At 43.2% G+C, this 13746-nt stretch overlaps 1 protein-coding gene across 1 annotated transcript in view; it reads right to left on the minus strand.

Moving 5' to 3' along the window:
• LOC101166035 (IQ motif and SEC7 domain-containing protein 2) overlaps positions 1 to 13746 on the minus strand; it is a 100917-nt gene that overhangs the window by 12296 nt on the left and 74875 nt on the right. Inside the window, exons 10-14 of the mRNA XM_023956996.1 lie at positions 12005 to 12127; positions 11757 to 11923; positions 11207 to 11346; positions 8407 to 8532; positions 5712 to 5811 (exon numbers count right to left, since the gene is read on the minus strand). Of these exons, the coding sequence (XP_023812764.1) occupies positions 5712 to 5811; positions 8407 to 8532; positions 11207 to 11346; positions 11757 to 11923; positions 12005 to 12127 (656 nt within the window). The remainder of the gene's footprint in view (positions 1 to 5711; positions 5812 to 8406; positions 8533 to 11206; positions 11347 to 11756; positions 11924 to 12004; positions 12128 to 13746) is intronic.

The following is a 13746-nucleotide window of genomic DNA, read 5'->3' on the forward strand; positions in this document are numbered from 1 at the left end:
GCACCTGCGTCACAGCCACAAGCTTTTTTAAACTGCATTTTTTCGTCTGCTACTGATTCACAGTGACCCGAATGGAGAAATACTTAGAAATGCAGTTTTAATCTGAATTTTCCTTATAATTGTCCTCCATCATCAGAAAAATCCCACATGAACCTGTTAAAAACACCCAAAAAAAAAAAGATTTTCATTGGAGTGGGTGTTTATAACAAAATGAAAAAGGTTAAAAGTTAATTTTAGCATGATTGAGAAATGACTTGGTTTGCTGTTTTTTTTAAAGAAATGTTAATATTGGCTGTTATTGAATCACGTATTTGTAAGACGTGAAAAGTTTTTTCTGACAATTAAGTATTTAGAGTGAAAGACCGACACTAAATCCCCACTTCCCTGTCATGAACTTTACTTTGTCTTAACTTACCCCCTTCCTCATATTACCTCATATTAGGATGAGGGGGTGGGGGGTCTAGCCTGCGATGCGCCTTGGGGGGGGGGGGGCTACTTGGCAGTGGCCCCCCTCCTATGGCTGCCGTATGGAGTGGGCCCCCCCTCTTTCGGTTTTATTTGCACCTTAGACATGTAGGGTCCTTGGTAGGGGGGGTGCTTGGACATCACTGCCAGCAAGCAGCAGATGTCCTCCTGGCACCCTACCCGCCAATTTTAACCGCATCTTAGACATTTAGGGCCCCTTGGTGGGGAGGGTGAGGGGACATCACTGTGAGTAATCAGGAGATGTCCCCTTAGTGCCCTACTCGCCAATTTTAACTGCACCCCCCTTAGTACACACACCCCTCCCCCTTCAATATATACATTCCAACACAAACACACACACATGCACACACACACCCTTTCAAACACACATACACGCACACACATTTTGCAAGGAAGGTGGGACATGGGTCCATCTGTCCCCTACCCCTTCCCTGGTGGGGGGTGCGGGCCCCTTGGCGATGGCGGCCGTGTCCCTTGGGTGCTGGCTCCCTGGGCCCGGCGGTGCTCTCTCCGCACGGTGGGGGGGTTCATATTACACCTGAGCCGGGGGTGTTCGTGTCCCTGGGGGGTGGGTCCTGGTCCTTGCCCCTGAGCGCTGGGCCCCGCCAAACTTCCAACATGGCCGAGCCTGGTCGGGCCATATTTATAACACCCCTTGTGGGCCCTCTTTTTTCCCCGGGGTTCCCCCCTCCTGGGCGGGGGCGGCGGGCCCCTGCCTTGCTACTCCTTGGACCAACCGTGGGCCGGGCGGATGGCTGCCTGGAGTGCGGAGCGGGTCTCCCTTGGGGGGTCCTGGCTCGTACCTGGGGTAGGGGCGGGGGGATGCCCGGAACTCCTGGGTGGTGGTGGGGTGCTCGTCTGGCGCTGTGGGCATCCTTCTCCGGTGGGGCCCTGCGTTGGGCGCTCCCAGCGCGGCGGGGGGGCTGCTCTCCTGGTTGGGCTGGGGCGGCGCTCTCTTTCCCTCCATGCCTCCCTGCTCTCTGGCTCTGGGGGCCTCGCGGCGGTCCTCCTGGCCCTGGCCTGGGTGGCGGGCTTGGTCGCCCGGGCGGCGGTTGTTCCCTGCCGGTTTCTGTGTGGCGTTGGGGGGATTTCGGCTGCCGCTGCTGCTGCGGTGGGGGTTTTGGGGTGGGGATGGCTGGGCACTCTCCCTCCTTCTTGTCACGTTCCACCATCCATTTTAGAAGAACATAAACACTCACCTGAGCACTGGTGTTAGCTCACCTTTGCACTAACAGTTTGCATGATTGAATGACTGAAATATTTCACACTAGTTGGTTTTAAGGCATTAGTATGCGTGTGAACACTATCTGTTTTGTGTACATGTCGACAGGTGGACATTTTTGCAGCTAGCAGGTGTGTTTATAACATTTGAGTGTTTGTGTGAACAGGCCCCGCCCTTTTTGTACTACATTTGAACCTTACCATAATGATTAACAACCAGTAAACTTGTTGCTTTATGCTGCTTCATGGTCTTACCCCCCTTCCCCTCCTATTATCACCCTCCTACCCCCCCCTCTCTCTAACATCCCTCTCTCTTCTTCCCCTCTTTCCTTTTCCGTCCGGTCCAACACCAAAGATTTTCAAACATGATTGAAATTAATATAGTTTTGCCTCAATTACAAAAGGGGTTTATTCAGACATACCTTTGGTTTGTCTGAAGATTAATAACCCCTCTTGTTAAAGTAAAATATGTCCAACACAAGAGGCCCTCAGCTCTCATCTGTCTGCCTAGCTGTTGGACAGGACAAGTTAAAAAAAAAAAAAAAAAAAAAAAAAAAAAAAACTTTACTTTGTCTGCTGTGCTCATGGAGAGTTTTGTAATAGTTCTACTATGAAATAAGTGCGTTTTTACCAATAAAAAATAGCAAGCTACATTTCTAAAAGATATTTCCACCTCTTTCCGTATCTGTGTCTGTTTTCCTAAACCTGCAGTATTAGCAGAGATCAGAAGTGATTTCTTTATTGTTGCAGCAAAGCATATGGTCTGTATGGTAAAGATAATGTATGGCAGGGTTATGAGCCTGCTGTTTTTAATTCAATCCAGCCGTTTACAAGATGCTGCTGGGACTTAAAGGGGCAGCTCATTTTCATCCGCCGTTGTGCGTGTCTGTGTGATGAATCAGTGACAGCACCCTGAGAAGCAGCACATCCAACTTCATTCTGTTTTCAGTCAAGGCAGCATGCACACCAAGACACTTAAATGCTTTTCTCCTTCCACTGAAACACGCCAACGCCGAAGATCAGCCGAGCGGAGGGCAGTGAGGATGAGCAGGTGTGTGTGGGGGAGAGAAAAAAATGCACAGTTGGACAACTCCATGTTTGTTTCTCACATACGTTGTGTCAATGATAATAATAACATTATGAAATCTGCGTGAGAGCATGCTCCCGCGCAACCATGATTGCTCCAATCTATGAGACTGAAAAAATCCCAGACACAGAGGCAGACCCCATTTATGGGTAAAGAAAAACTCTGATGTCACCCGCAAGATCATGAACTGGAAAAATGAAGCGTGAAGTGAGATTGTAGCACTGACCTGAGTTTACTCCGCCCACTTCAAGATGATCCAAATAAAGGATTAGACAACAAAGTAAAGGGATGGGGTTGGTAAGTCCACTCCTAAGTCCATGCTCTTGTCAATCAAAAAGAGATGCTCCTAAACATGCACATTTTGAGCTTTCACTAAACCAAAATGACTGATCAAAACAAATTCCATCCCAGTGTTAGCATGGAAAGAAACTAAGGGGGAAAAAAATCTGACATCAGGAAGAACATGCTTTAATTTTTGACATAAAATTAACCTTCAACCCCTTGAAGCCCATTGACGCATCAAACCGCTTTAAACTACACCCTTTCACACCGGAGACTTCGCCAGCGACCCCTGAATAGCACACACTCTTTGACATACCATAACTACAATGTGAATCAACACATATCTAGTACTGCATTTCGACGCAAAGTTGCTTTCCTGTGCGTAAATCTGCGGATTTACATTGAGTAGTGAAGTAAGCACTTCACTATTGTAAAGTGTGAAGAAAAGTGAATTGAGTAACGATATTCAAAACGTCAACGCTGGAGCTAAAGCTCCGGTGTTTAGCAGGGTTCACTTAATTTAGCATCTACTTGGAAGCAACAACATAAATGAAACATTATTTTCATGATCAGAAATGAATTTAGGCACCAGGGGAAAGAATTTAGTTTGTGGTGGAGCTGAGGAAATAGTGGGCATTTTTAGAATATCTTTTAGAGACACACGCCTCCTATAGCATCAGTCACAACTGCCTTTAGGGGTGGATGCAGACTGTCTGAGAGAAAGATGCACAAAACTGCACACAGGTGGTCGGTCCACAAGCAATGTTAAGATCATAGACCACTCAGTAAACCCATAGGGAGAAAATGTTTTTTCTATGGGGATATTGTGGGTGATGGGTTGGAGCAAACACTTGCAGTACATTACACAAGAATAAGTAAGGACAAGGTGGGTGAGAACGCAGGAGTACCGTATGGATTTTTCTTTTTTTTTAACTCCAGAAACTGTGCACTGTGCAAAGAGCCTGTTAGTGCTGTTATCGTAATAAATGAGTGCACCTTGTGTGCTTTGTGCCAGACGCCTGACTGATAGAAATAAGGAACTTTGACAATCAGAGTGTAGTTTGTGTGGGCATCCTTCAGACACTTATGAATCATGTGCACATCCATCTCGTGCGTGTAGCATCTGCACACGGTCAGTAAGGATCCAGTATGTGCACCTCACTAATGACTAGAGTGTGGCATTAAGGCATTGTATGACAGCACCATCTGTATAAGTGCGTGCAACTTTCATTATTCTTACAAATACTTCATGATACACTTCATGCATACTTAATGCATGGCAATGCCATTTTCATGACATCATAAGGTGGCCACAAGAGCCTCAAGGAAACTGCAAGACACACACTATTGTTCCCTTTAACTGATTTACTGCCTGCTCCACCAAACAGTAGAGCACATTTAGAAAGCATTGAAGCACTAAGCCGTACTGATTTTGGCTGATTTTCAGATTGATATTACATTAGGGACCCCACAAGCTACCCAAAAATAGGGTGACATATTTTTTTCTCCAAACTTAAAGAGTCATGCTGTAGAAGGCTAAAAATCATGGCTGAGAGGTTTTGGGAAACATAGCAGAGGTTGGATTGAGCGTCGAACACAGCAGGGACGTTGAGGACCAGAGTTGGAGACCACTGCCCTACCAGAATGCATCTGATATGTGCTGTTCAGAATGTATTTTGCTAGTTTTCTTAAAAGCGTTTGCATCTTAAAGAAGGGAGGACTTTAGTAATTTTGAGAAAAGACAAATAAACAAAAAACAAGTTTTATAAGCTCCACAGCAGTAGCGGGTTTAAAAGTCCCATTCTGATCTTTTGATCTATTTTCAAACTGTTCCCAGTGGTCTTTTAATCATAATTATGCAGTTCTTAGGCAAAAACAACAACCAACCTGTGTCGTTTTAGGACATCGTTTCTGCAGAACGGCAGGAGTGCACCAGGAATTTGCACTGAATTGTGGGTGGAACCAATGGCACAGAGTAAACCTGGCTTATTTACCATCATCCCTTTGTTTACGCTTTCTCCCACCAGCTTACAGCCCCTCATAGCCCTAAGCTATCGTTAGCGGTGCAACAAAAAAAGCGTGCAATATTGTGCAGTTTAGATCCAGATACCAGCTTAGACGAGGAAAGCAAAGACGTACACGGATCGAGTCATCGACAAGTGGATGCATCAGAATAGAGCGCAGCTGGGAGCTTGGGGGATCAATTTTTCATAACAGCAACAAGCTTTTTTAAACAGTATTTTTTTTCTCCGCTCCTGATTCTATACACATCCTGTATCTTGACAAAAATGCTACAAAAAGACGTTTAAAATGCCAAAACCACCATTTTTAATGGATTAGGTCTTTAAGGCTGTACAGAAATGCACAGAAAACCCTGATATGTGCAGAGCAACAGGGGGAGCAGATTGTTTGAAATGTCATTTGATGCCTTTTATAGAAACTATGAATTAAGTTCTGGAAGATCAGCCCAAGGATGCGAGTTGCCGTAGAAACAGAGTGTATTTGCAGAATTATCAGCACTGGCTTCTCAGCGTGTGCACCTCATCAGCCTGGTGGCTGTTGGGTAAAAATAGAGGACTGAGCATGCGCAAAGAGGAGGAAACACAGAGGAATAATGGAAGACAAGGCGACTTACAGGAGTTCTGGAAGGTGTGGACCTGCATGTCGAGAAGAGGAAATGATTGTCTGAAACTGTACGTCACAGAAGTCTTCTTCTTCTGGAAGATCTTTGTCACCTAGAGAGGAGGAGATGGAGGGAGAAGAGAGGTAGCGTAAGAAAATAGTCTCCCTGAGCATTTTTTTCCACCTGTGTACATTTCTAAAAATCCTTTATCTACATGTTTATAAAAGAAAAAGTCTTAAAAATTACTTGCAGAACTTACAGACATAGACCTGATAATTAAAGGAAAAAACCCACTAGGACTACTTGAAACTTATAAAACTCACAATAAATCAAATGATAATCAGACATCTCATTTGAATTGTTGTTCAAAAATCCATTAAAAACAGAAGAACAAAATTAAACAGGCTCAGACAAAAACCCAAAGTAATTTGACCAGAACGACATAAGGTGCGTCCTCTGATCAGCATCATACGTGTCCTCAGACTTGTAATTTATTTATTTTTCCCATTTATAGTGGGGGTACTTTAAGTAAGGCTGAATAGTGAAATATGACGCAATGATGCTAGGGCCTTCTACAGAATGTCGGCAATCTGGAGGTATTTTAAAGTGACAGAGCGACAAAAGAACTGCAATTTGCGTCAAATGTGGAACTAAAATATCAAGCGGGGGTTGATCTGCTGAAAACTTTAAGCACCACTGCATTGATGTCATGCACAAGCCAAACACCGGCAACAGCACAAAAAGTACAAGAGAGAGACTGTGGCAGCAAAAAGGAAAGCTAGCAGCACTCTGTCTGTGGCCGATGCATGCATTATGTTGAGACGCAGACAGCAGAGGTCAGCATATGTTCAAATCTCTGGCAGTTTATTTGAGGAAGGAACAGTTGTACAAGTTTTGTCTGCATAGAACAACTATAAGACTTTTCAGATGTCGTGGTTTCCTTCCTTTTATGTTGAAGCTAAAGTACTGTTATTGAGAAATTTGTCCTGACCCTGGGTTATGTTGTGTTCCCGGATAGATGTTTTCTGTTTGGGGTAATTGATGTTTTAAAATGAAAATAAATATTTACTTTATTTGAAAACCATGTCTAAAATGTATTCTTCGCTTTTTAGGATATACTGTATTTAGGACACTATGAAAAACTCAACATCCATATTTGATAACTACATGGTAATTATTCGGTATTTGCTGAATCTGTTCACTGTGGCCTTCACTGTCTTTAAAGACCCACTCCAATGAAAATGGTCTTTTGGGTAATTTTAACATGTTTTTACAGCATCTGATGGAGGACATTTATAAAGAAAATTAATATTAAAACTGTGTTTCTAAATATTTACTTTTTTAAATTATGGTGAATCAGGAGGAGGTGAAGAAAATACTGTCTGATTTGTGTTGTAAAAAAAGGCGCTGGACAAGCAACCAGCTCCATGCCCTGCTTCATTCTGATGCATCCACTTGCAGACAAATAGGTCCATGTTTGTCTTTGTTTTCCTTATCTAAGTTGGAAAACTGCATAGACAGCTCTGATATTGCTCACCATTTTTGTTGTACCAGTCCTATTAGGTTGGGGGGGTGTGAGGAGCTAGTGGGAGAGAGTTTAAACAAAGGGATGATGGGAAATCAGCACAGTCCCGCCCACAACTCTGAAGCAATTTTCTGATAAACTCCTGCTGCTCTTTAGAAACTATGTCCTAGAAAATCAACACGGGTGTTTTGATTAGCCTAAAAACGGTAAATTCGTAACGAAAAGGCAACTGGGAATGATCAAAAGATGGTCGGAGCGGGACTTCAAGAGGAAACCTCAAAATAAAGCATCTCAGGAGAGCATCTTGTAGTTGTGACGGTTTCCTCAAGAGTGTCCTTGAGGAAACTCTTGATTAAAAGCAACTGAGGTGATAGAATAGCACAAAAACCTGTTTGAGGTTTGTCTCAAATCATACTAGCAATTAAAACTACAGTTGGTTGTGGATCGTCTCGGGACCCCAGCCGACCCCCAACTTCATCTGGATGAAGCTCATCTGCTGGACTTTAAACGTGTAGTTGTAGAGTTAGACAGGGTAATTCTTCTCTAAGTGTTCTGGTACATCGCCTGTCCGTCCTGGGGGAGGATCCCTCCTTTGTGTGGACACCCCTGAGGTTTCTTCTTTTATTTTACTTTTAGTTTTTCTCAGTTTTTCCTTACCACTAAGGCCAGGGAAACCCAGTCTAGTTTAGTGTGTAGTTAGTTCAGTTTAGAATGTACCTGGTGAATCTGTTGTTTTACTACTATGTTTTACTACTATGTTTTACAAGACAGTTGCCGGTATGAAGCCCATTGAGACAACTATTGTTTTAATACTGGGCTATATAAATAAAACTAAACTGAATTAAAGAGTCTGCAGGACTTCAGTCCACTTGGCTTTGCTTTTATGCTTTCAATAACCTTCAAACATCCATTCAAGCAATTATGACCTTCCTTTTTTTAAGGGCAGACTAACTAGCTGCATGTTTGTGAGGTAATAAAGACGAGAAATCCAAAATTCTTGTGAGTTTCTCTGTTTCAGAAGCACGTAGCCCTGTGTCCAGCAGCTGGTGAGCAGAGGAGCAGAGTTTCAACTACATGAGGCAAATGCAACTGACAGCTTCAAACGGCCCTGATAGAGCTTCAGATTAAGTAAGTATTCAATGGTTGCATTAAGACGTGAAACACAGAGGATGCTGCGGTTACCATGAGCAGGTCATTGAACAGGAAGACTTCTCTCTGGTGGACGCCACTCCTTTGAGCTCTGTTTGGATCGGGAACCTCAAACAGCTGACAGCAGCACACCAGCCTGCGATGAGGCAGTGACAGCACCTGCAACACACACACCAACACACACGGCTTAATGTTTGTCGTCCTGCGTCTCGTGCTCCAAGCCTGCTTCCACTTTTAATGCGGAAAGGGGCTCTGCTTTGTTTGGGTGGGTTGTCTGTGAGGAGAGTGGACCGAACCATCTGTTAATGTTAGGGAAGTTCCAACAATCACCCGTTTGAAGTTTCATAATTAAGTGAAGCCCTGACAAACAGAACTAAGAAGAACACTGACTAATCCTTACTTTGATGCAAAACAACCCAATGCCTCTCACATTCAATAAAACAAACTGAGTTGTGTCAGATTTTCAAATGTCAAACGCTTTTATTTCCAACAAGCTAAGCAAAAGAAAACATAATGCTTGAAGTTAGTATAGTTATTAGCATAGAAATGAATGTTAATCCATGATCATTTTAAAGGTAAATTATTGTTAAATTATTGTTACGTCGTTGTTTTTCATACAACTGGCTCAGGGTTTTGTTGAGCGACTTCCTGCTGAATATATGCAGAGTAAAGCTGCAGAACTAACATAACATTTATTAAAACTCATAACATGGGTCAATGTTGGGAATGTACCGAAGTTAAGCATGTTAGTTGTAAATGCCATTATTTTTATGTCCACAGGCATGCTTTTGTGACACTTTTATTTTGAAGGGGTTAAAAAGGGAAGTGCTTCCTCTCTTCTTCATGGGTTGATGGATGAACGAAGACGGACTGTGTCATTTTGAGGATGCATTATTCCCTTAATCAAGGATCTTTAAAGTTATAGAAGCTGCAATCATGTGGAGAAAAAATACCTACACATACGCTCACCGGCCACTTTATTAGGCACACCTGTTCAACTGCTCATTAAAGCCAATTCCTAATCAGCCAATCACATAGCTGCAACCTGATGCATTAGGCATGTAGACATGGTCAAGATGATCTGCTGCAGTTCAAACTGAGCATCAGAATGGAGTAGAAAAGGGATTGAAGTAACTCTGAACATGGTTGTTGGTGCCAGACGGGCTGGTCTGAGGATTTCAGAAACTTCTCATCTGCTGGGATTTTCACCCACAACCATCTCTAGGATTTACAGAGAATGGCCCAAAGAGAAAAAATATCCAGTGAGCGGCAGTTTGATGCCAGAGGTCAGAGGAGAATGGTCAGACTGGTTCCATTTGATAGAAAGACAAGGGGAACTCAAAGAACCACTGGTTCCAACCAAGGCCTGCAGAAGAGCATCTCTGAACACACAACACGTCCAACCTTGGAAATAGATGGTGTACAGCAGCAGGAAACCACACCGGGTGTCACTCCTGTCAGCTAAGAACAGGAAACTGAGGCTACAATTCACACAGATTCACCAAAACTGGACAATAGAAGATGGAAAAATGTTGTCTGGTCTGATGAGTCTCCATTTCTGCTGCCACATTCAGATAGTAGGGTCAGAACTTGGCCTCAACAACATGAAAGCATGGATCCATCTTGGCTGTTACCAATGGTTCAGACTGGTGGTGGTGATGTCATGGTGTGGGGGATATTTTCTTGGCACACTTTGGGTCTCTTAGTACCAACTGAACATGGTTCCAACACCACAGCCTTCCTGAGTATTGTTGCTGACCATGTCCATCCCTTTCTGACCACAGTGAACCATCTTCTGATGGCTACTTCCAGCAGGATAAGGCGCCATTTCATAAAGCTGGAATCATGTCAGACTGGTTTCTTGAACATGACAATGAGTTCACTGGACTCAAATGGCCTCCACAGTCACCAGATATCAACCAAATGGAGAACCTTTGGGATGTGGTGGAACAGGAGATTGGCATCATGGATGTTTAGCCGACAAATCTGCAGCAACTGTGTGATGCTGTCATGTCAATATGGACCAAACTCTCTGAGAAATGTTTCCAGAACCTTGTTAAATCTAAGACATCTAGGATTAAGGCAGTTCTGAAGGCAAAAGAGGTCCAACCTGGTACTAGCAAGATGGACCTAATAAAGCTGCTGGTGAGTGTAAACTGTATATGACAATAATCAGACAGAAAGATGCTTCTTCAAAAATGTTCCTTGTCAAAAACGTATAACCCAATCTTAAAGACAACATGAGGATCATTGATTAGAGGAAGAGCAAACATGGTATTAGAGATTCAATGATCCTCTTTTTTACGATTCAGTTCAAACCATGATTTTGAGGTCAAGGTTTTGTTTTAGTTTGTAATATGATTTGTGTATTACAAAGCAATAAAAACTTGTTCATTTGCTTATAAGCAAGAGACATTGAAGAAAAACATTTCAGTTGGCTCATACTAAGCCTGGTGTAATGTGATAAAACAGTAGATAATAAAACCTTCTAAAATTTAACACATTTAACGTAAACATTCTGGAATGAAGTAGCAATGCAACTATTCACTTTCCCCACGATTTGGTTCAGTGGTGTGGCAACCTGTTTGGTTTTAAACCGAGAATCGTGGCATCCTGGTTCAAATATTCATATTTGCTGTGTGGCGATGTTAGCCTCATATGTATGTCTCAGGTGACAAGATTTGATGCCATGAAAAGAAATGATTTATGTTAATATTGTGTGTTTTTGTGGTCATAAATTTGTCATAACTCATTTTCTGATAAGCTAAAAGCACCCATGAATGTTTTGGATCTTCTTCTTCTGATGTGTATTGATGTTTTCTGAGAGCCTTACAGGCTTTTTGCCGACCACCATCCGCTCCACCGCCTGAACCTGGGACACATGGTCATCGTTGGTCCTCAGCTCCCACTTCTGGATCCTCCCGTAAATGGCCACCAGCAGGTCTCTGGGGATGTCCTGCCCGTTATCAACGCCTGGTGACACACATCACATCAGTTCAGGAAAACTCCTACCAGACATCTTTGGGTTTATTCTCCCTGCATTTCCTCTTTCCTCATCCGTCAGATGCGATGGAGTTTTGTTCGGACACGTGCTGCAGCTGCTGGTGGGCTGTTCCCACACAAGAAGAACAACTGACCTGGTAAATTAGTTGAAAAGCAAGCAAAAGCGGCAGGAAAACAAAGCTTTTACTATCCCCACTGCCAACTTCTGGCTGAGAATCAGCCTCAACAATCGGCTGTGAGGGAGATCTGATCGTTATGAGTGTTGACAACAGCCTGCAGCACTTCTGCTCTTTCCCAGCCAACTGCTGTCTTTACAGCCCGCCTGACTGCGGCTTCTCAGACAAACGGCTCTGATTCTGAGAGTCAATCCACTGACGCACCTCGTAGGTTTTTGATGAAGTCCTCCAGCTTCATCTTCCTCTCCGGCTTGACGTTGGGGCTGTACATGTCTGTGTTGAGGAGGATGATGGCAAATGCCAGGATGAAGATGGTGTCTGGATTCTGGAACTGGCGGATCAGCACCGGGTTGCAGATGCAGTATCGCTGACTGCACAGAAAGAAGGGAATGTGAGGAGGCTGAAACAACCTTCGACTCTCAGGATTTCTAGCATGCAGCACAGTTGAATACCTGAAAGCTTCCACCAGGCGCTCCACCCGCTGAGCTTCACCCTGAACCTTGATCTGCGCCTGGAATTTCCTCAGAGCATCGTCCAAATCCATCCCAGAGAAGTCCATCTCATCTAGGACACAGCTGCACAGAGAAACCACATTTTACAGAGCTGTTCCCATCAGTTTGTTCTGCTACAACTTTGTTTTTCCACATAAACAAACATTTGGACTCAAACTCCCCACAGTAAGGCTTGCCACGTTAGAAGTGTATGAGGACTTAGAGCAGCAGACACTTCTTCGTCTGCAGTTAGGAGAAACAAGTCTCTCTGTGAGGAACAACATCAAAATAGATCAAGAATGCTCTTTGATTACTAAAAATCTGCCCCATAAATATCCATCCACCCCAATCTATTCCTTTTCTTTCTAGTTTAATAAACTTTAGGACTTGTTTTCCCGATTTTATTTTTCATTTTGATGATTGTTGTAAATCAATTTTGTGTCCTGCGAGACATTGAGAAGCATATCTTCCTCATTTCAGCTGATTCCTTTTGCTACGAGGTGAAGTGCTAACAACAAATCTATTCCATGATGTCTAAAAAACCAAAATGCATTTTACCAACTTTTGACAAAGATCTTAAAATTTACTGAAATCGTAATTTTTTTGGTGGTTTTTAGTCAAGAAAAAAATCTGCAAATATTTACAGGTTGAATGTTCCCCTTTTCTCTCCACTCATGATGGATCAGAGAGGAGAACCACTGTGTTTTTTACAAATGGCGTTAAATGCAAACAACCAGCTTTTTGTCTCTGAATCTTAGTCGGAAAGTGACTTTGAAGTGGGAAATTCGCGCCATGCAGGGAGTGTGATCAGGGAAACATCCACAAATTCATTAATTATTTTTTTTTCCATTCATTTTCAATTGCGCTTTATCCCTTTCGGGGTCACGGGGCTGCCGGAGCCTATCCCGGCCACTTAAATTACAACGAGAAAACTATCAAGAAGGAATCTTGTCTCCTTATGATTGGATCCTGACTATAGGGGATCTAAACATAGGTAACAGTTGGTTTTGGTGTTGGTAAAGAAGCTTCAAGTTTAGTGCAATATCTCTCTGAACAGGAACACAGGCCGGATCTTGTTGTATCGCATAGTTTGGCTGATACACTGAGATGTGTGACATTGTGATTTCTGACCATATACTACTGGATAAGGACCTGCCTTGTGCTGTTGGTGAGTTTTTTTTTTGCTGCTTTTGACAGACTGTGTCCCTTTTGCCTCGTCTGATACTGACACAGAGAAGGTCAGCTCCTGGTTTCACTCCTGGGCTCTTAAAAAACATGCAGTCCAGATCTTAGTCAAACCACATGAAGAGAGAACTGTGCAGCCCACAAGAAGTTTTAAACAAACTGAAAGTTTCTTTTCTTTAAGTCCCACACCATTACCTTTTGATCTATTTTCAAGGTCTTCCCAGTGGTGTATTAATTATGACTATGTTTTTAGCCAAAAAACAAAAAACGTGTAATTTTCCAGGACATAGTTTCTGCAGAGCGGCAGGAGTTCATCAGAAATTCACTTCTGAGTTGAGTTGGCGGGGAAAAAGCCAGTTCTCGTTTCCCATTGTGCCCCTGTTTACACTCTCTCCCACTAGCTTACAGCCCCTCAAAACCCCAACCTAACATTAGCGGTGCAACAACAATGGCAGCAACATCGTAGCTCTCCAGCCGTACCGTTTAGAGGCAGATTTTAGCTCAGATGAGGAAAACAA

Source organism: Oryzias latipes, chromosome 7 (genome assembly GCF_002234675.1).
Source record: "Oryzias latipes chromosome 7, ASM223467v1".
Taxonomy (NCBI): Eukaryota; Metazoa; Chordata; class Actinopteri; order Beloniformes; family Adrianichthyidae; genus Oryzias; species Oryzias latipes.